Source organism: Molossus molossus, unplaced genomic scaffold (assembly GCF_014108415.1).
Source record: "Molossus molossus isolate mMolMol1 unplaced genomic scaffold, mMolMol1.p scaffold_m16_p_12, whole genome shotgun sequence".
Classification (NCBI taxonomy): Eukaryota; Metazoa; Chordata; class Mammalia; order Chiroptera; family Molossidae; genus Molossus; species Molossus molossus.
The window spans coordinates 7,792,472-7,818,225 of NW_023425347.1; the positions used below are offsets into that span (position 1 = coordinate 7,792,472).

General features: G+C 40.4%; 1 protein-coding gene across 1 annotated transcript in view; it reads left to right on the forward strand.

The window, feature by feature from the left end:
• Window positions 1-2,449: 2,449 nt before the first annotated feature.
• BPHL (biphenyl hydrolase like) overlaps window positions 2,450-25,754 on the forward strand; it is a 34,581-nt gene continuing 11,276 nt past the window's right edge. The window contains exons 1-4 of the mRNA XM_036256045.1: window positions 2,450-2,569; window positions 8,350-8,453; window positions 10,788-10,954; window positions 13,046-13,199. Coding sequence (XP_036111938.1) covers window positions 2,466-2,569; window positions 8,350-8,453; window positions 10,788-10,954; window positions 13,046-13,199 — 529 coding nt within the window. The 5' untranslated portion in view covers window positions 2,450-2,465. The remainder of the gene's footprint in view (window positions 2,570-8,349; window positions 8,454-10,787; window positions 10,955-13,045; window positions 13,200-25,754) is intronic.

Below are 25,754 nucleotides of genomic sequence, written 5' to 3' on the forward strand. Positions count from 1 at the left end.
AGCACTGGCCCGCAGACCAATGAGTCGCAGATTCAATTCCAGCCGAGGGCACATACCTCAGTTGTGGTTCATCCCCAGCCCTGGTCAGGGTCATGTGGGAGGCAACCAGTCGATGTGTCCCTCTCGCATCAATGTTTCTCTCTCTCCCTTTCTCTCCCTTCCACTCTATCTGAAGATAAATAGAAAAATATCCTCAGGTGAGGATTAAAAAAAAAGTAAATAGTATTTCACTGACCATTTTAATGTATGTTATTTATAGAGAACAGTTTTTTCTAATTATACCAATGTAAATAAAATGGGTGTTTATATGATGATTGCAGAGGCTTCTGATCACAAAAAAAATTGAATGGCAATACTACTACAGTGAATTCTGCAATATGTAATAACCCACATACAGGGTTCTGAAATCAAGCAGACTTAAATCCCCCTCTGCCACTGTTTAGCTGTATACCTAAGGGCCTGATTCCTAACCTCTCATAGCCTCAGTTTCCTCATATATAGAGTGCAAAATATGAAATATTGATATGAAGAATAACATAAGCTAATGCATCATAAGGTGCCTGTCACAAAAGTAGTAATTTTTTAAACTATACCCTTGTGTTATAGTTAAAGGGCTAGTTCTCAAGTGCGTACTTTAAATTGTGACACTAATAACCTAAAACCTCAGTGTTACTGTTTTGCTCACCAGTAGGATAACTGGTGTTAAAATTGTAGACAATTCTTCTTAATCCTCATCATCTCTGATAAGAAACCCCAATCAACATTTCAGGAAAAAATAAGGAAATGTTGGCCTCACTTGAGATTTCTGCAATTCAAATGAAAGTAGTCAGTTGAAGTATGTATTTTCTTTCTGGTCAGGAAATTTGATGTGATAGATTATGTTGAAAGTAGAATATAAAAATTTTTGCAAATTTCATATTAAGCCAAACCTGCCTTTCCTGCTCAAGAAATTCTAATGGGCCAGTGAGGTCACTGCGCGTAACAGAACTTTCCATGGCTGTAACATTTAAAAGCACTCGGATCTGGGTGGAGAAATAATGTAATATGCAAGAAGGCTGTAGGCATCTTGAATAATCCAAGCCAAGACTAAACAGCCACAAATCTCCCAGCTGTTTCCAGTTAAGGTAAGGCACAGTGGTAGTCAGAATTAAAGGGGTGTTGTTTTTCTCCACTGAATCTCCAAGTCCAGATGTTTATAACCTTTATAAAGCTTGAATTATATGGTCTTGAAGAAGAAAAAAAATTCTAATGTGGCAAAATACACATAACATAAATTTACCATCCTAAGCATTTTCAAGTGTATAGCTCAGTGGCATTAACTGCGTTCACAAATGTGCTACCATCACCAACACCCTTCTCCAGAACTTTTTCATCTTGCAAAACTGAAAGTCTGTCACTGTTTTTTTTTTTTTTTTTGGTACATGCAACCGAACCCTGGACTCTGGCCTGCAGGCCAATGCTCCAACCGCTGAGCCAAACCGGCCAGGGCAAACTGAAAGGCTGTCCCTGTTAAACACAAACTCCCCACCCCCTCCTCCAGTCCCTGACAACCACCATTCTACTTTTTATCTCTGAATTTGTCTCCTCTGGGGACCAATTATCCAGGGTTTGTCCTTTTGTGATTGGCTTATTCCACTGAGCACGATGCCTCAAGGTTCTCCATGTTGTAGTATATGTCAAAACTTCCTTTTTAAGGCAAAAACTATATTCCATTATATGTATACACATTTTATCTATACTTTCACTTATTGACAGGCAGCTGGGTTGCTTCCAGTTTTTGGCTACTGTGAATAATGCTGCTATGAAATGGATGTATGAATATTAGTTTGAGATCCTGCTTTCAGTTCCTTGGGGAATTGTTGGATCACATGGTAGTATTAAATTTAATTTTTGACTAATGGAGGGACATACCATCTTCCACAGCCACTGCACCACTTTACATTCCCAACAATGCGCAGGGTTACAATTTCTCCACATCCTCCCCTACCCATTAATTTGTTTGTGTTTTTAATAATAGCCATTCTAATGAGTGTGAGGTGGTATAAAGAACAAAATGCTTGAATCCCATCGTTTCTAGAAGCAAAGGCACTTCATCCCGCCTTGGCAGCCAGACTCAGAGCCCCTCCGCCTGCCCGCTCTGGTCGCACCGCCAGGTTACGCCGCCGAGTGCGGGCCGGGCAGACCCAGCGGGGACGTGCCCTCCGGAGCTGGAGCTGGTACCCAAGTGAAGACGATCTGTGTGCCCCGGTACCCGCGGGACCGCTGTGCCGTGAGCCCGGGTTGGCAGGGACCAGCGAGAACCCAGAGAGCTATGGGATGCGGTCGGGGGATCCAGTGTCCGGCGAAGAGAGACGGCGAACGGCGGCAGAGGCACGGCCTGGCGCATGCGCGTGCCCGGCGGAGCAGCGGGGAGGCCAGTGTGGATCGGCGCATGCGCGCTCCCGGCGCTGGCGCGACCTGAGACCATGACTACGGCGCTGGGCAGCCGCGGGGCGCTCCGGCTGAGGCTCCTCTGCTCTCTGAAGTCAGGGCTCGAGGTTCCCCGGGCCCGGCCCGCAGCCGCATTCGGGTAATGGCGCCCACTCCCCTGATGGAGCTCCCGTGACACGTCCGCGCCCGAGGGTGGGGGTGGAGAGGAAGCTGCAGGAGGGGCGCGCGCTGGCCGCGGGGCCGCTCGAGGCCGCGGGCCGAGGTGGAGCTGCCTGCGCGTCCGGGGGCGGCCGCGGCGTCTCGGCTGTGCCTCGGCTTCGTCTGTGGCTCAAGCCTGGAGGATTGGTGTTGGCAAGCCCAGCCCTTCGTTAAGCCGACCGCAGGGACCCAAAGGAGAAACGTAATTGACTAGTCACAGACACTCGTGACAGATTACAACCTCAAACCCCGTCCTCACAGCCCGTTGTTCTGCCCAGTCTCCTAAAACCTTCAGGGCAGTAATCTCTCTTGTTTCGTTTATCCAAAACTAACCTGAGAATGCCTGTGAGCTGGTAGCACTCAGAGCCAGGGGAACCTTCTTTTTGCTGATCTCGTGCAAAGAATCACCTTGGGAACCGGGAGAATTCGAAGTCTTGGGCCGGACTCCCAGAGGTTCGAATGTTATAGGTCCGTGGAGATGCCGAAGAATCTGCCTTTCTTCTCTCTTGTGACACCGGCCCTCCCGCACCCTCCCTCAACACACACATTTGAGATAAAGCAACAACAACAACAACAACAAAATTTGATTAGTCTATGACCCACTGTCTTAAAAATGGGTGCCCTTGGTCCTAAGGAATGTTAGGCGGAAAATGTGGATAGAGCAGCAAGAAGCTTGCTTTACTTTATTCCTTGCAGACCTATCTACCTACCTAGCTGCCCCCACACACACGCATTCGCACAGGCACACTGCATGTATGCAATTAACTGTTGATTGGCAAGTTCCATTCATGACTAGGAAGAAAAGTAAAGTGCTAAGAGAGGTCCCTGGTATTTAGAAATTCATGTTATCTAATGTGGAAACTTCTCATTTGAACTTAATTTGAAAGGAGAAAGGAGGAAAAATCTGACCCGCTTTACATTTTTACGTTGTGATTGACTAGGAGTTTAATATTTGATTTAGGTTCTTTTAAAAATTATTTTAGATCTTTTAGAAGATTTTCAGGACTGTTTTGATGCAAATGGAAAAATATGTCAATGTCCACAGCAATATGTAAATCAACACTGAAAAATGGTGGTTTATCCAGTTTCCTTTTTGCAGAATGGGATTGAAATAAAGTTACTGTGATTTTACCAATATCAAAGTTATGGTAGGTTATTTAATAGTTGCAGGAAGGATGATTCATTAGCAGTGCAAATCATTCTTCCTAATATATCTCTGAAAAACAGGTTCCTCTGCAATTTGAACTGCCATTTTATACGTGTGGTTGCAAATTGATGTGATGCAATCAGGGAAAACAACTAGCTGTTAATCCTGAAACAAGGCTGCAGCCCAGTGTAAGTAGGCAAAAGCACCCCTGTAACAGCCAGTGCCCTACCTACAATTGAGTTGTGTTCCAAAAACTTGTTTATAAGTCTGTTACTTGGAATGCTGACTTTTTTAATTTTATAACCTATAAAATGGTTTGTCCTAGGATCAGTTTTAAAAAAAAGTATTTTCTATCTAGAATTGTATGTTATGTACAGTTACAATATTAATAATTTACAGAACCTAATAACCTGCCTGAAGAAAAATGTTTACCAAGTTCACCTCGGGATATTCTGCCAAAGAATCAGAGACTTTCCTTCCCCTGGCGACTGCCACCACCTTCTGTCTGGCAGTCAGGTTGAGTGTGGCTCCAGTGCTGGAGACATGTTAGGGACCTTCTTCAGCTATGAGGTTACAGAAAAAGCATGGTTTCTGGTGTTTAAATGGCTATATTGCCACGTCCTAGCTGCATTAATGTGAGCAAGTTACTTAACCTCTCTGAGCCACATGCCCTGCAGAATTGTTCTGAGGATTTGAGACAGTGAATGTGAAAGGCCTGGGACATAAGAATTAAGTAATTAGTAGGTAAAATTAGTAATGATACAAATATGAATAAGTAATAATACAATGTATAAAAGATGTAAAAATATATCATCAAAATTTATGTAAATCCATGCCCTGCATGGTAGTTTTATTGTAGCTAATAGTTACTTTGGAAAAAATATACAAAAGAAATTGCTAAACATACAAGATATAGAGAATATGTAGGACTTTCAAAGTGAGGATGTCTCCTATTAATAGCGCCCATTTTTATTTCTAAGCAAAGTATAAAAAGTGCCAAAGGCTGTGGTGTCAGACAATCAGGTGCTCCTCTTGACTTTGCAGCTTCCCAGCAAGGTGATGGACAAACTACCTAAACCTTCTAATCCTCAGTTTCCTCAGTGGTAAAGTTTGGTGAAGTATAATTAATATGCATCAAGCAACAAAATGAATGAGATAAGATAAACTCTTAGCAGAGTCTGTTATTTAGTTTAATAATTACACTAGATGTTAGTTTTAGTTTAATCATTTGCCCCAAACTCTTACATTCGTAAACCCTCCCCCCCCCCTTCCCCAAGCTAAACTCTTCCTCTTTGAGGGGAGTAGCTTAGCTCCTTTAGTCAGGAACTGATTGCCTTTGTATTGCTCCTGACCTCCTTCCCTTTCACAAAATTGTCCAGCCTCCCAGAAAGAAATGGAGTGAAGGACCAATATAAGGTAAGACATAGAATCTTTTAGCTGAGCATGCCTTTCTACAGGCTGTTTTTAAAAGGGAGATGGGATTTTTTTTTGTTTCCCTCCAAGAAATGAATTCAGTACAGTAGTACTTAACTTGGGTTACCTATTAAAATCTCTTGGGGATTTTAAAAATTACAAATACCTGGATGCCATCCCAGAGATGTTGATTTAGTTGGCCTGGGCATCCAGACATTTAAGTTTGTCAGAAAATAAAAAAAAAAACTAAACTAAAAAGTACATAGTTTAATAATAATTAAAATTTCTTAGGCACTTAAAAAATGTTTCACCAAATGATTTAAATCTTTTTTTTTTTTTTAATCCTCACCCAAGGGTATTTTTCTGTTGATTTTTTTTTTTTTTTAAGACAGAGTGGGAGGGAAGGTGGGAGAGAGAAACATTGATGTGAGAGAAACATGGCGATTGGTTGCCTTCGCATAGCCCCAGTGGGGACAGAACCAGATATGTGCCCTTAACCAGTATCAGACCTGCTTTGGACATTCTAACCACTGAGCCAAACCTGCCAGGGCCAGATGATTTAAATCTAAGTTTGAGCCCCACTGACATAGTGGGAGGCAGGAAATGCTCTCATAAAAAGGAGCTGAGTGGGCAGCTATGTAAATGGTGAAGACATGGTGAACTTGATGTCTGCCCAGGGTATGCTATATCCCCCTGCCAAACTGCATAGTACCTGCTGGTTGTAGGTTTCATTGTCTGTCTTTCCTGCCAGCTTCCAAGTGACGTGGAGTGCCCAGACCAAATAGGTGTTCAATAAATGTATGAATAAATGAGTAGTACAATAGGGTATGGGCATTTTAGAGAGTACATGCCAGGGTTCTACCCTAGTCACTGAATGGTGGTCTCCCAAGATTGGCCTAGGCAGGTATATTTTTTACTCTTCATAGGTAATGCTAATGAACACACCTACTTAAGAACACCTGGGTTAGAGAAGCAATTATTAGGAGGGAAAAGGTAGTGGAAAAGACAAATTGACTGCCCAAAGAAAGGGATTTATTTTTGTCCTTTAAATTTTCTGAAGTTGTCTCTTTTGTTTCTGCCTGAGAGTTTGAAAAGTTGGTATCTTGAATGTGGCTCAAGTAATAAGCACATGTTAGGGCCCTTCAAGGTCTGGTCTCTGCAGCTGTTTCTCTTCTATCACACATGTAATAAATAGTATTTATCTGAGGCCGGCCTGCCATTTAAAAGGCCCTTGATACGCTGGAGAAAAAGGACTATACCCATTTCTATTATATTTATGTGAAAATTGATCACTCAATAACTATTTTTTTAAATGAAACTTTTTCTTATGTTTGAACTTGATTTGCATTTAATTTACTTTTGTTTATAAGCAGTCCTCTGTCCTGTTCCCCCAAACTGAAGCTTGATGATCATGGCAGGTGCTTCTGGTGTGATCACATACAGGATGTTGATGACTATGTGCTAGGAACATTGCCTTTCCCCTGAGCTGCAAACCCCTTTACTATTCAACCTCAAAATATGCTCCCTACCCTCCTGCCAGGCTGAACACTGCCTTGTCCACACATGTGTCCCTTGCTCCTATGCCTTTGTCACACCCTCTCATCATATTTTTGTCAGTTCATCTCAAATGCTACTTTCTCAGTCTTCTCCAAATACCTCTGCCCAACCCTCATGTGATCTCTGTTTCCCCTCTAAAGCTACCTTCAGAGATTTCTGCCTTAGTAACCTTCTTTGACAACTACTCTTAATGGCTTTATTATTATTCCTCCCATAATATTTTTGTGGATAATAAGCTTATAGTTATGTCAGGCCTTATTACCAAACAATTCAGTCATATTTTTCCAAAGATTGTGTGTTAAGACTTTTTTTTTTTTAATTTTTTTAAATTTTTTATTTTTTATCCTCACCCGAGGACATTTTTCCATTTTTTGTTCAGGTAGAGTGGGAGGGAGAGAGAGGAACAGAGAGAGAGAGAGAAACATCGATGTGAAGGGACACATCAAGTGGCTGCCACCCGCACAACCGACCAGGGCCAGGGACAAACTGCAACCGAGGTACATGCCCTTAGCGGGAACTGAACCCGGGTCTCTCAGGACCTCAGGCCGACGCTCTAACCGCTGAGCCAAACCGGCCAGGGCGAGACTTGATACACCTGTATTCAACACATTTGTTCCAGCATCTGTCCTGGCATGCCATAATGTCCCTTCTTCCAGTCACCCAGCCATCTGAGAAACTGGTAGAGAGGCTGCTAGAGTCTGATGCAGGGGTCTTATATATCCTGGCATAGTCGTCTCAGAGCTTCTGGAAGAGCAGCTGAGGAGAGTAATCAGAATAGTAAACCTGGTATGGCACACACATCATACAGTCAGAACAGACCCTGGCAGTAGCCCTGGCCCGAGACTCTCCATGCCAAGCATGTGCAGTTAGATATTGCATCATGGGAGGTCTTGGGTCAAGGAGGGTCGGTGACAGGGGGAGGGCTTTTGAGATGAGAGCTTATGGACTCAGCTATTTAACAATCAACACAATTATTTCAACATCTTAAAATCCAGTCTGGCCATATCAATGCAGACAGGCATTCCAAACTAGAGCCCTTCTGTAGCTGGCTAGAGAATGTGAGAAATCATAGGCCTAAAGGATAGCCTTGAGATCAAGGCCTTCCCTGAGGACTCCTGAGATCAGTCTCATCCTTGAGTATGCTGCCGAGGCAGCAGCAGGTCCAGGCAGCTCCTCTAGACCTTCTAAGGTTCAGATGGTAGCACAGGGCCTGTGCTGCGGATGCTCATCTTCACAGTCCATTGTGTGGAGCTCACATGTCAGCCTGCTCTTTGCACTACTGGGTTACAGCTCCCCAGGCATGTGCCTATGGGCCTATATGGCCACTGATTTGAGCAAGCCTCTTGGTATTTTTGTAGGGTAAGCCCTGAGCTAGTGCTGTACGATATGCAAACATGAAGACACAGTCCAGCTCTGCAGTCTAGTAAGGAAGATACACTCATGTCCTTTTGTAGGTTTGGGAAACTGAAGCACAAATCAAAGTAGTCTGAGAAGCCTGAAAAGGGTGTTAGAGCTGACTCGAGTGTAAAAGGGAAATTTTGTCATATTACATTGGCACTGCTAAATAATAATTTTCCTTTGGGGATGGGGTTTTTCTGTTCTAGCACCTCAGTAACCTCTGCCAAAGTGGCTGTGAATGGTGTCCACCTGCATTATCAGCGGACTGGAGAGGGCGAGCATGCAGTCTTGCTGCTTCCTGGAATGTTGGGTCTGGAAGGTTTTAATGGAATGCTCTTGCATGCTGTGCAATCTATGAGGCTTTCACAGTACTAGTTGCCAAATACTGATTATTAATTGTAGTACTTTGCTGAAATGCTTTAAGTAATATTTGCTACAATCAATGTTAGGTGATATAGAAAGGTAACTTTCTGCTGTATGTATTTTTTATTCCTTTAAATACCTGTTTTTTTCTCCCCTATGCAAGTACACTGTAGTTAGCTGCCTGCAATTTGGGAGGATGGGGTCAAGGAAAGGGGTGTGGGATGAAGGGATAGATGAAGAAAGAAGATGAGTGAGTGACCAACCATTCCAGATTGCCTGGAATTAAGGGTTTTCCAGGATGGGAGACTTTTCAGTTCTGAAAGATGGCTTGATGGCCCTTTGTGGTCTACTGTGTGTTCAATTAAACTAAGAGCTAAGAACAAACCTGAGCTTAAGGCTTTTTGAAAATCGAAATTAGATTGATATGAATGGAGTATTGTAAAGCCACCCGAATCTCAATCTCATTTTACAGATAAGTAGTTTGCCTGTAGAAAGTTCAGGGGGAAATTTTCCAGTGATCTCAGGACATCTCAAATGTTAAAGGTCCTAATATTGGGTTGTTTTATTTAGTTAAATAATGCCAATTTATATGTATTTCTTTATGATTTGCTTCTTTCTCCTAAAGTTTTTTTTTATTGATGGTTCCACCTGACTGAACCTCAGTCGAGTGTGGTACCATTGTAGCTATTGAAGCATCCTTGTCTAGATAATATTTAGTATATTTTTTTTCTTAAGCTATTGTAGTAAAGGAGGACATTTACTCCAATGGCTGATGTCAAGCCAAAGTTATCTGTAAAGGCAATGAAATTTATCATATCAAATTTTCATTATTTCAGTATTGCCATCATTATCCAGGTGTGAAATACTTTTGACAGTTTAACTTTTGTTTATGTAAAACATTAATTTGATTCAAAAATCAAAAAGTCAAACAGTGAGATGATCTCTCCAAATCTCCTGCCCCACTTCACCCCCAGCCCAGCACCCAGTTCCCTTCTCCACAAGCAACCAGTGTTGATGTGTTTCCTTTTTAACTGTCATATACTGGTAACTGTTCCTTAAAATAATTTTTTAAAGTTTAAGTATTCTTTGCACTAGTCTTCAAATGTAGAGCTGTGTGCCAGAAAGTAGGTATTACTGTTTCTGAAATTGGTCTTGAGTTAGACTGTTCCCTTTTCCTGCCTTCTCACATCCTGCCCCTTCAGGGTAGTGCCATGGGGCAGTCCCTTCAGCTCAGGGACCATAAGAGAGGCTTTTCATGTCAGAGCAATAGACATGAACTTGAAATCTATTTATGTTCTTAGCTTGGGTTGTGGAGAAAGGTGCATCTTGTCAGGAACAGTGATAATGTCAAATGATCCCGCACCATCTTGAAAGACATTTTCTAATAATAGCTAGTTTATCAAGCAAGGTGTTTAGTGTCTATTTGTGGCCAGAGCTATGAGTCTTCAGAAACCAAGCAGACCTTAAAAATAAAGTGCTGATTGGCCCCTGGACTGGGCTCCTTGAGGATTTAGCCTTGCACATGTCATTGAGTGGATGTGAGCACAGCACACAAGAGAGCTCTGCATGTGCTCAGTGGCCGTGACCATCGGACAGGCTGGGGACTGCCAGTCAAGTTTACCACTGACTTGTTAACATATGCTGTTTTGTAATTTTTTAATGAAATAAACTAATTTGATTGGTTTCTTCCACACCCTGCCCTCCCCCATCATTTATGTGTTTCTATTTATAACCCCCCAAAATCTTCAGGGGTATTTACATTAGCTTAGTAAAACAACGTCTGGGATTTTAGAATTCTACTTTGAGTAACTTGGATCAAATCTCATAAATTTATCTACAGATATTGGAATCTCTCTCACTTGTAATAATATTTTTTTTAAAACGAAAAGAAAAATAACCCAGAATTATATTATATCAGTAAGTTTATTTCTGTGCAGTTTCATGATTTATTTTTTAAAGAATGATTAAGCTGAAGAAGTATCGAAAGTTCAGGCTTTGAATAATAATACAGGACCAAATGAAGAATCAGGGTCCCTGTCTTTCTCAAAGTAGCCACTAGGGGGAGATAAGAGGCAGGTTTGAGCTCCACCGGGAAAGGGTGTCAGCCTCCCATGGATTCCATTATTGGAAGCAAGTTTCCTTTACTGATTACATTCTAGTGTCTAACTTTGAGTAGAAACTAGTTACTTTGATTTAAGATGGTAATTATTTCCTTGTTTTACAGTAATGTGTTTGAAACAATGAAAGCATTCACCTGAATTAACCAAGTGTCTATTTTTAGGAAGTGGAGAGACTGATTTTGGACCTCAGATTAAAAACCTAAATAAGCAGCTCTTCACAGTGGTTGCCTGGGATCCTAGAGGCTATGGACATTCCAGACCCCCAGATCGAGATTACCCAGGGGACTTTTTTGAAAGGGATGCAAAAGATGCTGTTGATTTGATGAAGGTAGGTCTCTTAGGGAAGAACCCAAGGGAGGGGGGCCTGTCTTCATTTAGTTTTGTTTTGTTTTTTATTTCTACAAAAGTAAAATCATGCAATTTCTATAGGAAATATTAAAAATTCAGATAGGTATAAAGAAGAAAGTAGAAATATCCCACAATCCAACTATGTAGAGATACCACTACCAAGACTTTGAGGCTCTGCCTTTCTGGCCAATTTTATTACATATAAATACCCAATTTTATATTGATTGCACTATACTGTACCTATTGTTTTTCCAACTTACTATTTCATTGAACAGTTTGTCAAGGAGATACTTCCATATCAATAAATATAAGTTTACATCAGTATTTTTTTAATCCTCACCTGAGGACATGCTGGGGGAGAGAGAGAGAGAAAGAGAGAGAGAGAGAGAAGGAAAGAAAGAGAAAGAAAGAAATGGAGGGAGGGAGGAAGAGAAGAGAAGAGAAGAGGTGAGAAGAGAAGAGAAGAGAAGAGAAGAGAAGAGAAGAGAAGAGAAGAGAAGAGGTGAGAAGAGAAGAGAAGAGGTGAGAAGGGAAGAGGTGAGAAGGGAAGAGAAGAGAAGAGAAGAGGTGAGAAGAGAAGAGAAGAGAAGAGGTGAGAAGAGAAGAGAAGAGAAGAGAAGAGGTGAGAAGAGAAGAGAAGAGGTGAGAAGAGAAGAGATGAGAAGAGAAGAGAAGAGAAGAGAAGAGGTGGAGAGAAGAGAGAAGAACGAGAGGTTGAGAAGAGAAGAGAAGAGGTGAGAAGAGAAGAGATGAGAAGAGAAGAGGTGAGAAGAGAAGAGGTGAGAAGAGAAGAGAAGAGAAGTGAAGAGAAGAGAAGAGAAGAGAAGAGGTGAGAAGAGAAGAGAAGAGAAGAGGTGAGAAGAGAAGAGAAGAGGTGAGAAGAGAAGAGATGAGAAGAGAAGAGGTGAGAAGAGAAGAGGTGAGAAGAGAAGAGGTGAGAAGAGAAGAGAAGAGAAAGAAACGTGGACCAGTTGCTTTCCATACACTCCTTGACTGGGGATCAAACCTACAACCCAGGAATGTGCCCTGACCAGGAATCTAACTGACAACTTTTTGGTGCACAGGACAACACTCAACCAACTGAGCCACTCAGGCTGAACTGCATCAGTATTGCAATAGACACATGGTATTTCATTGTATGGATGTACTGTTTCTTATTTCACATCTCTTCTAATGGTAGATAAATAACTTTTTAAGTTGCCCTTTTTTGGTGATTATAAACAGCAGTACAGTGAACTTTCTGTTGTCCCTGGACATTTTAGTTCTCACTTTTTTGCTATTATAACAGTGATGCTGTGGATGTCCTGGACCTATCTCTGGTGCACATGTTTAAGTGTTCCATACATATTTAGGAGATGGCTTACTGAGTTATAGAAGATGCACGTTCATTTTACAAGGTAGTACCAAGTTGTTAGCCATAGTGATTATCCCAGTTTATCAGGAACTATCCTGGACTGGTCCTTGTTAATTCTTTAACTTAATTTTCCTAATTATTCCATTTTTACTTCTAGACAGCATGTCTCAGATGTAATTTTTTTTTTTTTCATTTTCCCTGTGAAATACATTTTCAGAGCCTGCTTGGTTCACCCTGGGACTAACATAACCTCCCCATGACACCATTGTCTTCCAAACTTCCTCCAGCCACTTCTTCACAGTGTTGCAATTAGGGATTTTACCAGATGCAATGACTTTATTTCATCCAGTTTCCCTTTCTAATCTACACAGCTGTTCTCAAATTCTTTGCTCAGGTGTGTATATGCACACACATGTTATTGATACAGCTGATCTCCATTGTTTCCAGTTCCTTGAGGGACTTTATCCAACCAGAAGTAGTTCCTTCAAAATTCAAAACAATGCTATGGACTTCAGTTTTTATAACAATTATATTTATAGCATACTGATTGAGATGAAACATTTATTTCATCAAATAGTAGACTCTAGAATTTTTCATTAATTATCAGTTGATATCCCAAATCCCACAGCTGTATTGATTATGTTAATTATTGATTATTGGGTTCTTTTAACAGAGGAGCAATAACCTGTGCTGTGCTTTTTGTTGTATTTATTGCAGGTGTTGAAGTTTAAGACGGTCTCTTTGCTGGGATGGAGTGATGGTGGTATAACAGCACTCATTGCAGCTGCAAAATATCCATCTTACATCCACAAGATGGTGATTTGGGGGGCCAACGCCTATGTGACTGAGGAAGATGAGATGATTTATCAGGGTAGGTTCCATGAACTGGAGATGTCATGACAAGTAGCATCCTCCTCTTCCCGCTCTCCTTTCATTCTTATTTTAAAATGTACTGACAAGCCATGTCTTATCCTTCTAATTCTCAATTCTAAGGTAGGAAGTATAATTTATTGGAAAAGTAACATAATTTAACCAGTCTGTGTTTTAAAGCTTTCTCTTTCCAGAAGTGTTACTTTTATGACTCAAGGACTTAGTCAGTATTTACATTTTCTACTACTGATAGTGAACTTCAAAGAAGGAGGGGTTTGATGAGAAGTGTTATTTATAACTATTTAAAATAATGTCAATGCAAAAGGGAACATTGTATTCAAATATGAAAACTTGTATTTTGATTAAAAATTTTTATGCTATTCACAATTTTTAAGGTGGCCCTTCAGGCTTATCTTTAAGGTTTTTAGAGACAAGAGAACAGGGGCCAGCCAACTACAGCCCATGGGCCAAATCCAGCTTACCATCTGTTTTTGTAAGGCCCAGGCACCAATGGAGGCAGCTAGCACAATGAGTCTTGGAGACCAATATGGGTTGTCTCTCTTCATACCCATTTTTTCCTCCACTCCCAGTGTTGCTGACAGGGCCTAGACTAGTGGCCACCTACACATTGGCTACTGTTGGTTATAAGCAAGCACCCAGTCATGGAATTTCAGTTGGAAATTCAGGAGTTGCTTAGCTTCCAGCAGGCTGCCCAAATTGAGACCTGTGGGCCCTAGGGAGGAGAAAAGGGTGTTATCAGGATCTTGGGTCTCTGGGGCACAAAGTGAAATTGACCTGGGTGCCCCTACCCATGCTGGCCTGGCACACCAGGACCCTTCTCTTCAGGCCAGTATCTTCTTGTCCTGAGTATGTTTCTACCCCAAACAATTAGGGCCAGGCAGATCAGAAATTTCTCTCCTTTATCTATCTACATAGTATCTTTGATATTGCCTCTTGGCCTACAAAGCCTAAAATATTTACTTTCTGGTCTTTTACAGAAATAGTTTGCAGACCCAAGCACTAGAATATTAAAAGTCTAGTCTTCTTCAGCTATTCTACAATTCACATGACTTAAGTAAGCTATTTAATGACAAAGTTTTATTGTAGAATCTTAGTTCTTGACAGTTTTTCTGTTTGGTAAAGATCTGTGAAACAAATGATAAGTCTGATATAGTTACCAATCCTAGTTGGTATTTCTTCCTATCTTTATTATATCCCCATCTGGTTTCGAGGAGCACGGTTGTCTTGTGCAAACTAAGCTGTTCTACTTTGTTGCTGGTCCTTTCCCTTCTGCTGCTTCTAGGACATGGTGCCTTTGGTTCTCCCTCCTGTATCATTCATTTCTTTCCCTGGATCATTCTTCTCAGCCTATAAAGGTAGGCATGGTTTCTCCTCCCAAAGGTTGCCCTTCTTACCTATAGTTACTACCTTACCATTCTTTGTCTTTTCCCACAGTCTTATTGAAAGAGTAGTCTGTACTCTTTAGTTCTACAAATTCTCCTCTTATTCCTTCTTCTGTCCATTCTGGCCTATCTCCTATTCTGGTCCATACTGAAACTATTCTCACTGAGATAAGTATAATCTCCTTGTTGTCAAAGCCAGTGGATAATTTTAGAGTCGTTTGTAGTAGTCCCTTATTACTTTTGAAAAATTTTTAAGGGCTATAGTAATATCCCCTCTTTGTTCCCTGAAATTGGTAATTTGTATCATCTCTCTCTTTATCCTGACCAAATTAAGTAGAGGATTATCAATTTCATTGATTTTGTTTTTCCAAAGAACTAGATTTTGGTTTTATTAATTTCTTACTATTGTTTTCTGATTTCAATTTTATTGTTTCTGCTATTTATTATTCTCCTCCTCCTGATTGCTTTGGGTTTTAATTTTATTTTTTTGCTAATCTCTTAAAGTAGAAGTTTAGATGATTGATTTAGAACTTGCTTGTTTTTAATTAAAAATTTTAATGCTATAAATTTCCCTCTAAGTATGGCTTTGGCTGCATCCTGCAGATATTAATATGTTGTATTTTCATTCAGTTTAAAATATTTTCTAATATCCCTTCAGACTTCCTCTTTGACTCATGATTATTTAGAAATATTATTTAATTTAGGGATTTCTCAGATACCTTTCTTTTTTAATTTTTTTTTCTCCCTTTATTGATTTTAGAGAGAGATGAAGGGAGAGGGAGAGAGAGATAGAAACATCAGTGAGAGAGAACATCGACTGGCTGCCTCCTGCATGCCCTGCACTGGAGATCAGGCCCACAACCTGGGTATTTGTCCTGACCGGGAATTGAACCAGCGACCTCTTGGTGCATGGATCGATGCTCAACCACTAAGCCACACCAGCTGGACTCAGATACCTTTCAGTTATTGGTTTCTACCATAATTCCTTAATGTTCAAAAAAAATACTTTGTGTGATTTCAGTTCTTTTAAATTTGTTTCATGTCCCAGAATATAGTCTATCTTGGTTAATGTTCTATGTGCATTTGAAAATAATATGTATTATGCTGCTGTTGGGTGGAGTGTTTTATAAATGTCAATTAGGTGAAGTTGGCTGGTAGTATTGTTCAGGCCTTCTGTATCCTTTCTGGTTTTTCTCTACTTGTTCTATCAGTGATGGAGAGAAATGTTTCAGTCTTCAGATATAATTGTGGATTTGTCTCTTTCTCCTTTTAGTTTTTGCTTTGTGTATTTGGAGCACCGAATTTGGGAAATTTGTAGTTATTATTTTATCAGATATTTTTTCTTTGTCAATATCTTTCTCTTCTTCTGGAATTACAATGGTACACATATAATGTCTGCCCAGTCTCCTTAACTTGTGTGAAGATGGCTTCCAACCCAGTAGTCCAGAGAAAACAGTGCCTCTGTGCTACCATGCTCAGTGGACACTTACTGCCCTCTGGTTCCTTGGGCATTCTGCAGCATTTGAAAATACACATATGATATATGTAATTTTTATCTCATCCCTCTTCTTGAAGGTTTCTGTCTTGAAGTTCTCGTCACCATGTTCTCTCAACTTCCCCCTCCTATCTCTGGTTTTCTCTGGCTTTGACACATGCCCACTCTTCTCTGCTGAGCCCTGTGATGTTGGGGTCTCCCAAACGCCATCCTTGGCATTCCCTCCTATTCTCACTCTAACACCTAAGTAACTTCAGTCAGTTCCTTGGCTTCAATTTTCTTATCTGGTTGTCCCACATGTACCTTACATTCAGTATGTCTAAAATTGAACTCAGTCTTTCCTCTACAGGAAATGGATGATAAATGATTCCAAATGTAATATTTAGAAATAAATAGTAATTAAAAATAATATTTTTAATAGTTATGTTGTACAACATGTTACTTGTCTTTTACTTTTTTTAAATTTATTTATTATTTTTTTAATCTTCACCTGAGGACATTTTTCTATATTTTGTTCAGATAGAGTGGGAAGGGGAGAGAGAGAGAGAGAGAGAAACATTGATGTGAAAGGGATACATCGAGTGGTTGCCACCCGCACAACCCAACCAGGGCCGGGGACAAACTACAACCAAGGTATGTGCCCTTAGCAGGAACTGAACCCAAGTACTCTCTGGACTGCAGGCCAACGCTCTAACCACTGAGCCAAACCAGCCAGGGCCTTTTGCTTTCTTTATGGACAGAACTATTTAATTTAATGTAAAGAAATGTTACAATGTTTTATTTTTTATTACTATTGAATACCTGCTATGAACTAATGTTTTTACCCCATATGATATCCTTGTAAATTAGGTATTACTCAGCCTGTTTTTAAGATGGTCAGAGAAGTGAAGAAACCTGCCATGATGACACAGCTGGGAGGTGGCACTGCACGTCTGACTCTGATGTCCAAGCGTGTACCCTCTGCAGTATAGTCATCTAGCCCTCTACACTCTTCCTTTGCTCTGTCTGCAGTCCATCCTCTCCTCCACTCCTCCTGCCAGGCTCCAGGTCCAGACCCTCATTCAGAATCCACTTAGATTGATTCAACACCTTTCTAATCAGTCTCTGTTTTTACCTCCTTTCAATCTACTTTCCACACTGCTCTGATAGGAATTTGGTAAGATGTAAATCTTGCTATATCTTACTGAATCCTTCAGGGTCTCCCATGGTTTTCTGGATAAGTCAAGTTCAAACTTCTCAGCTTTGCCTACAGAGTTGGACCTTCTGTCTTTCTGGGTCCATCTCCTACTGCTTTTGTCTTCCCAACCCCATACCCCCATCCTTTTCCTTAGCACCTGAAAACCCCTGAAGTTTTGGCAGTAGGTAGCATGGTTCTCTGCCTCTGTGCCATTGCACATGCTGTTCCTGCTCCATATTTGCTTGCTGACTTCTGTTCTCACTGACTTAAATATACCAATGTATCCTCTAGGAAGCCCCCACCACTGCCACTCCCTTTCCATTGCCAATTTGAGCTCACTGACCCTCTTCTGTCCCCCTCCTCCTCTCACGTGACATTTAGCACCCTCTAATACTGTGGTTGTTTACAAGTTCCTGACTGAGGAGCAGAGACCACATCTCATTCAAGTTTGTATTGGTTGTGACTAACACACAGCAGACTTCAAATAATGTTTACTGGATTAACTCACTAATTAATGATGAATGAATGTTTTCTTCATTAAGATTCCAGTGCTTATCACAAATTATAGGCTCTAAAAAGAAATATATGTTTGTTTTTGGATAGAAATTAGTTGTTTTGGATCAGCAAACAGTTTGATTCAAATGGTTATTTTAGGAACTTACCTATGAAACATAACTACTTCTTATTTTTGGTGGAAATTATGCTTTTGTGTAAAATTGGCTCCCTCTTTTAAAAAATTACAGAAGTAAATATATAAATACATGAAATATTTTTGAGTGCTTGACATGTGCCAGGCAATGTTGCTAGCACATTTGATATCTAACTTATTTGCTTTTACCCCATAGTGTTATTATAATTCTCATTTTTCAGATAAACTATAGCACAGAGAAGTTAAGGAACTTGCTCAGGATCACAGAGTTAGTAAGTGCAAGAGCTTAGCTTAATTTCAGGTGTAGGCAGTATGACTTCCAAACCTATGTTCTTAACCATAGTGCTTCATATGAACATCTGGCTTGCCCAGCTACAGCTGGATTTCCCTGTTCCTTGAGATTTAGGTAATATTTCCTGTGGGAGTCTAAGATCTTGCCCCAGATTTCACATTCCCATAGATACCTCTTGCTCCAAATGCCTGGTTATACTAAGTTAATTCATTTTAAGGATCACTTGTTGTCTCAAGTAGGGGAATTTACATTTTAGTAAGAAAAATGTCTTCATATTGAACATTAGCCAATTTGGTTCTTTATTTTTAAATTATGTTTTTATTGATTTTTTAGAAAGAGAGGAAGGGAGAGAGAGAGAGAGAAATATCCATGTAACAGAAACATCAATTGGCTGCCTCCTGTATGCCCCCTACTGAAGATTGAGCCCACAATCCAGGCATGTGCCCTGACTGGGAATCTAACCTGTACCTCTCAGTCCAGGGGACGACACTCAATCCACTGAGCCACTCTGGCCAGGTGCCAGTTTGGTTCTTAAAAGGTCTTGGCCTTCCCACCACATGGGACTTTATTTTGTAAACATTTACAAAATATATACATTTAAAATATATTAATAATAAATATTAATGTTATATGAGTATATAATAATGTTAGCTATATAAATCACAAATTAAACATATATTTATATTTTTATTATATATTATTATGTTTTATTATATAATTTGTTTTTGAACTACACAGAATGATTTTATACTATAGCTTGTTTTTTTGTTTTTGTTTTTGGTACGTGCCCCTAGCGGGACTCTCTAGTCCACAGGCCGATGCTCCAACTGCTGAGCCAAACCGGCCAGGGCAATATAGCTCGTCTTTTGGGACCCACTCTTCTGGGAACATTATATTTCTAAGATTCATTCATGGTATTGCTGTGTCATATTCCATTGAGCAAGCATGTTGTGTTTTATTTTCCCTTTCTTTCATGGTGGTCAACTGGTCTATTTCCAGTGCTGTTAGGAAAGTTCTTGTACACACCATAAGGGGCAGATGTGCAACAATGTCTCTCTATGGTATATGAAACTGTTGAGTTCTGTGGCATGCAAGTATACCCATTACAGGTGACAGATTGTTTTGAAACTAAATAAATTTACACTTCCACCAGCAACATATGGGATACGTTAATTGAGATCTTCATAAAAAACTTGGAATTATCAGACTTCTTAATTCTAGCCAATGAAGTGGGTATAAAATGGTATCTTATTAGAGGGTCTAAATTTGCATTTTTCTATTACTAGCAGGGTTGAGATTTTTTTAATGTGTTTATGCACCACTGGGATTTCTTCTTCTGTACTATACCTATTCATGTCAGTTATTTTCATTGATTTTTAAAATTTTTATTATGTAATAGTTACACATATAATACAGTATGTTTAACAGGTGTACTTTATCAGGTGTAACAACAGACTAGAATACTTCCAATATTATTTCAGTGTTATTAGTTTGCAGGGTGGGGTGTTTTTTTGTTTTTTGATAGTCTGATTAGTGATTGTGTTAGTAGTTATATTGTGTGCAACTTGTGGCTTTTCTTTTGCTTTCCTTATGGACAGAACTATCTAATTTAATGTAAGAAAATATTACAACATTTTATTTTCTCATTAGCTTGAAGAGTTTTGTTTGTTTTTACGTTTACCAAACTGTCAGTTACTTCGCTCACCTTTCCTTCTTTCATCTCAGATGTTCCTTCTGTGATCCTTTCTCTCTTTCCTGAAGTTATAAAGGGCAGTATGCTTCGTTTTTACCTAAGAATGTCTTTTATATCACCCTCATTCTTGAAAGATTGTTTGGCTAAGAACAAAAATATAAATGGAAAATTATTTTCTCCAATATTACACTGTCTTCTGCTTTTGTGCATTGCTGTTGAGAAGTTTGTCAGTTTCATTTCCTTCTGGTGGAGTTTTCTGTCTTAACTCTGCCTGTTTTTCAGATTTTCTCATTTTCTTTCATATGTTGCTGATTTACTGCTTTGTGTCTTTTGTGGCTTTTCTTTTGCTTTCCTTATGGACAGAACTATCTAATTTAATGTAAGAAAATATTACAACATTTTATTTTCTCATTAGCTTGAAGAGTTTTGTTTGTTTTTATGTTTTTTATTGCTCTTATTTGGATTACATTTTATTTGTGTGTGTGTATTTTTTATCAGTTCTGAAAAACACTCTTTCCTGTTTCTTTCCAATATTGCATGTCCTGCATTCTCCTTCTTTCCTACTTTTCTGGGCTGATTGGATCTCGTAGATCTTGTCTTTTCAACTCCCTTATCTGTTATTCATCTTTTAATCTCTTGGTAGGGTGTTCTGCATAATTTTTAAAGCTTTCTCTTCCAATTTTCTAGTTTTTTTTCCCATTGGTTTTGTAAAGATTCTGATTGTTTTGTGATCTTTGATTAGGAGTATTTACTTATTCTTACTCTGGAAACAAACAGAAAAGAGCCCTGAGCATCATTGAGAATGCTTCCTATAGAGGCTGTGCATTCACCACACGTGGGAACCACAGGGTTAGACCAGGGCAAGGCTAGTTTCTCTCAGCTTAACCCAGAAGTCTCAGATGCAGCTCTACCCTCCCAACCCCAGCTAATAGTCACATTTCCTCAAAAGCAGCCCTGTCTTTGAGTAGTTTTACCACTCTTTGTCCAATTTTCAGGATTCACTTTCCCTTACACACACGTATATACTCATACACATTCATACTTTAGTCCATTAATTTCCGCAGCTCCAACAATAGAACAAAAACTATATATTATAAAGATCTAGCTGATCCACTATAAGAGGACCTTTCAAAGCGTGCGGTCTGCCATATAGCCCAAAGTAGAAATATCTACAGGGAATTTTTTAAAATTTATTTTTTAAAGTCCCCGCAACCTCCTTTCCCTCTGGTAATCACCATACTGTTGTCTGTGTCTAAGAGGTTGTGTTTTATTTATTTTTTGCTAATCCCTTCACCTTTCTCACCCAGCCCCTCAACCCCCTCCCCTCTTGAGAGCTGTCAGTCTGTCCTCAATATTTATGAGTCTGTTTCTATTTTGTTTGTTTATTTTGTTCATGAGATTCCACATATAAGTGAAATCATATGATACTTATCTTTCTCTGACTGGCTTATTTCACTTAGCATAATATTCTCCATCCATGTTGTCACAAAGGGTATGATTTCCTTTTTTTACAGTCAAATAATATTCCATCCACAGGGAATTTTTTTTTTTAAACGGGATTTTTAACTGGCCATCTTCACATGATCTTGCGTGCACCTCTCTCCATTCCCCGCCTTTCATCTTTCCTTTTCCTTTTTCCCTAATCTCCTCTCACCTCTTAATTTTCAGGTTTGTCTCTACAGCCCTCTCGGAAGTCTTTTCACTTCTTCATAGAGAATCCCCACTCTCCTTGGCCACTATATTCAACTCTGGGTACCCCTCCCTTAGCAGATTTAAACCAATCAGCAGAACAAAGGCAAGCACTATAACAGAATCTTCCCTCCTTAGAATGCAGTTATAGTTGTAAGTAGCAGTTTTTCTCCATTTCATTACTTCTATTCACTGAGTTTATATTGGGCATTTGCTGGGTGCCTGGCACGGTCTAAGCACTGAGTCCTTATTCAGAGTGAATTCTCTTCATTGGTGTTGTGTTATCTTTAAGGTGCATCTTGTAGCAGAGTTACTGTATTAAAAGCTCTAGATGAACAATATTTAATATGCTCAGGAGGGTTAGAATCTGTATCTCAGAATATTTAAAGAAGTATGAAAAAGATTAGGCTAAGTAATTGACTGTTTATTTATTTTTAAATATTTTTTCTTTATAGATTTTAGAAAGAGAAGAAGGGAGAGGGAGAGAGAGACAGAAACATCGAAGAGAGAGAACACCAATTGGCCGCCTCCTGCATGCCCCCCACTGGGTACCAGGCCCACAACCTGGGCATGTGCCCTGACTGGGAATCAAACTAGCTACCTCTTGGTGCCTGGGTCGATGTTCAACCACTGACACACACCCCAGGCAAATGTGTTTATTTATTTTAAAAGTGGTTTTTAGCTATTATTTCCTTTTCTAATAGTGAATCATCTATAGTATAGTTTGAAGTTAGTAGTTAGCCTTTTACACCTATATTTCTTCAGTAGCAGAAATTAGAATAAAATTAGAATAATGGTATAATGGTGTGCATTTCTCAATGTATATAAATGCAATTCAGAAAAAAAACTCTTTTGTAAATCATGTCACTCTTACTCAGATGACCCTACTTAGAGGAATATCTTTTTTTTTTCATTGTATACCTTCAACAGAAAACATTAAATGCATATCTAATTTCACTTGGTAAGAATTTATTGTGTGTTTATTTCGTACCAAGCACAGGTATAGGCCCAGTGGGTACAGTGGGGGAACAAAACAAAGCTAATGCTGGGGCTTACATCCTAATGGGGAGACAGATGCTCAGCCGCAGACACAGAAGACACTGCAGAGGAATGGTAAGTGCTAAGCAGAGTAGACACAGGGACAGTGGTCCTAAAGGGAAGGCCTTGCTGACCTTGATGGAGAGTGAGCCATATGGAAACCTGGGGAAGCATTCTTGGTGGACAGAATAGCAAGCAGTGTCTGTGAGCTGGGCTGTGCTTAGAATATTTAAAGATGAACTTTTTTTTCCTTTCCTTTATTAATTTTATTTGATTTATTTTTATTTTTTTAAACTTATCTTTATTGTTGAATATATTATAGATGTTCCGTCTTTTTCCACTGTTAACCCCCTCCACCCCCCTCCTGCCTTTCCTTACACTGTTGTCTATGTCCATTGGTTATGCATATATGCATATAAGCTCTTTGGTTTATTTCTTCCCACCCCTCACCCCCCTTCCCTTTGAGGTTTGTCAGTCTAACAACCAATTTGTACTTCCTAATCCCTTCACCTTTTTCCCCCTTTCCCCCAACCCCCTTCCCATCTGACAAGCAACAAAATGTTCTCTGTATCTATGAGAATGTTTCTGTTCTATTTGTTCATTTTGTTTGTAGATTCAATTGTCGGTAGATATGTATTTATTGTCATTTTGTTTGTTCATATTTTTTATCTTTTTCTTCAAGAAGACCCTTCAACATTTCATATAATACTGGTTTGGTGGTGATGAACTCCTTTAGCTTTTTCTTGTCTGGGAAACTCTTTATATGTCCATCAATTCTAAATGATAGCTTTGCAGGATAGAATAATGTTGGTTGTAGGTTCTGGCTTTTCATCACTCTGAATATCTCTTGCCACTCCCTTCTGGCCTACAAACTTTCTTTTGAGAAATCAGCTGACAGTCTTATGAGAACTCCCTTGTAGGTAACTAACTGCTTTTCTCTTGCTGCTTTTAAGATTCTCTCTTTGTCTTGAACCTTTTGCATTTTGATGATGATGTGTCTTAGTGTGGGCCTCTTGGGGTTCATATTGTTTGGGACTCTCTGTGCTTCCTGGACTTGTATATCTGTTTCCTTTACCAATTTAGGGAAGTTTTCTGTCATTATTTTTTCAAACAGGTTTTCAATTTTTTGCTCTCTCTCTCTTCTTCTGGCACCCCGATGATGTGAATGTTGGCATGCTTAAAGTTGTCCCAGAGGCTCCTTACACTATCCTCATTTTTTTGGATTCTTCTTTCTTTTTGCTGTTCTGATTGGGTGTTTTTTGTTTCCTTATATTCCAAATCGATGGTTTGCTTTTTGGCTTTACCTACTCTGCTATTGACTCTGTGTAAATTATTCTTTATTTCAGTTAGTGCCTCCTTCATTTCTGACTGGTCCTTTTTTATGTTCTTGAAGCCCTCACTAAGTTCATTGAAATTCTGACTAAGTTCATTGAGCATCCTTATAAGCAGTATTTTGAACTCTGCATCTGTTAGATTGCTTATCTCCATTTTGTTTAGTTCTTTTCCTGGAGTTTTGTTCTTTTCTTTCATTTGGGACATATTTCTTTGTCTCCTCATTTTGGCTGCCTCCCTGTGTTTGTTTTTATGTATTAGGTTGAGTTGCTATGTATTCTGGGCTTCCTAGGGTGGCCTATTGTAGTAGGTGTCCTGTAGGGTCCAGTGGCACAGCCTCCCTTGTCTCCCAGTGGGGCCCTCAAGGTGCACCCCTTGTGTGGACTTTACACCCATCTGTTGTAATTGCATCTTGATTGCTGTTGGCACATCAATGAGAGGGTTTTACTCAGGCTGATCAGCCATAAGGACTGGCTGTTCCCACTGGCCACTGACCACTGACCACTGACCTCTGACTACCTTGGATGATCAGCTGTGCAGGGGCCCACCACACAGAGCAAGACTTACTTCATCAGGGCTCTGGTACTCACTGAGTCCATTCCTTGAGTGTGTCACTTGTGGAGGTGGTTGGGTGGTGGTGTTTCAACGTGGCCTGAAGCTGTCCAGTAGGTGTGCTGGCTCTGGGGCCAGGTCAGCCACTGCCTGTGTTCTACCCAGGGCCACTAAGCATAAGCTAAAAAGTGGTCTGCAGGTGGCTGCTTCTTGTGCTGGGCTTGGAGGTGCCCAGGCAAAGCCAAGTTGTGAACCAAGGCTGGCTGCTTCTAGAGAGGTATGGGGCTCACTGAGACTAGATGCTGCTTGTTTGAGAGGATTTAGGAAAATCTGAAGCAGGTTCCAAGACAGGCCATTCCTATGGTAAAGTAACTGGGAACAGCTTGGGTGGGCCTGAAAGTTGGATAGGGCAGGGACTTAGGGAATCACCAGGGTGGAGCAAATAATGTGAGCCAGGTTGCTGGAGTCCCAGATATGGCCACCATCTGCCAGCCTTATGGGGGAAGGGCTCACCAAAGGAACAAAGGGCTCCGACAGCAGGTCTGTCCAGGAGAAAGCTGCCTCTCCAGCCCTCGTCCCAATACCAAACAACTCAGTTCTTCCCTGTACGTCTCTGGTGCCTTTCAAGCTGCCTTACCCATGCTGGAGCTCAGAGGAAGCGGTCCAAATATGTGCACTGGCCCTTTAAGAGGAAGTGCCTGGGGCTTCAGCAGCTCAGCCTCCCTCAGCCTCAGTTCCTGCTGATTTTTACAGACAGAAGTGATAGGGACTTCTCTTCCTGGCACTGGAACCCTGAGCTGGTGGCCTGGTGTGGGATGGGGACCCCTCACTCCTCAGAGAGGACCTTCACAGCCAAGGTATCCTCCTGATTTTTATCCACCACATGTGGGTGTGGGACCAGCCCGTCTGCCTTCGCCCCTCCTGCCAGTCTCCATGTGGCTGCTTCTTTAATTTCATAGTTGTAGGACTTCCATTAAGCTCGATTTCAGGCGGTTCTGAAGAATGGTTGTTCTGTAGTTTAGTTGTAATTTTGATGTGATTGTGGGAGGACGTGATACCGTGTTTACCTGTGCCCCTTCCTGACTGGAAGTCTCCTTTATTAATTTTAGAGAGAAAGGAAATGAGAGGGAGAGAGAGATAGAAACACCGATGAGAGAGAACATCGATTGGCTGCCTCCTGCATGCCCCACACTAGGGACCGGCCGGACTAAAGATGAACTTTAGCATGATACTAAA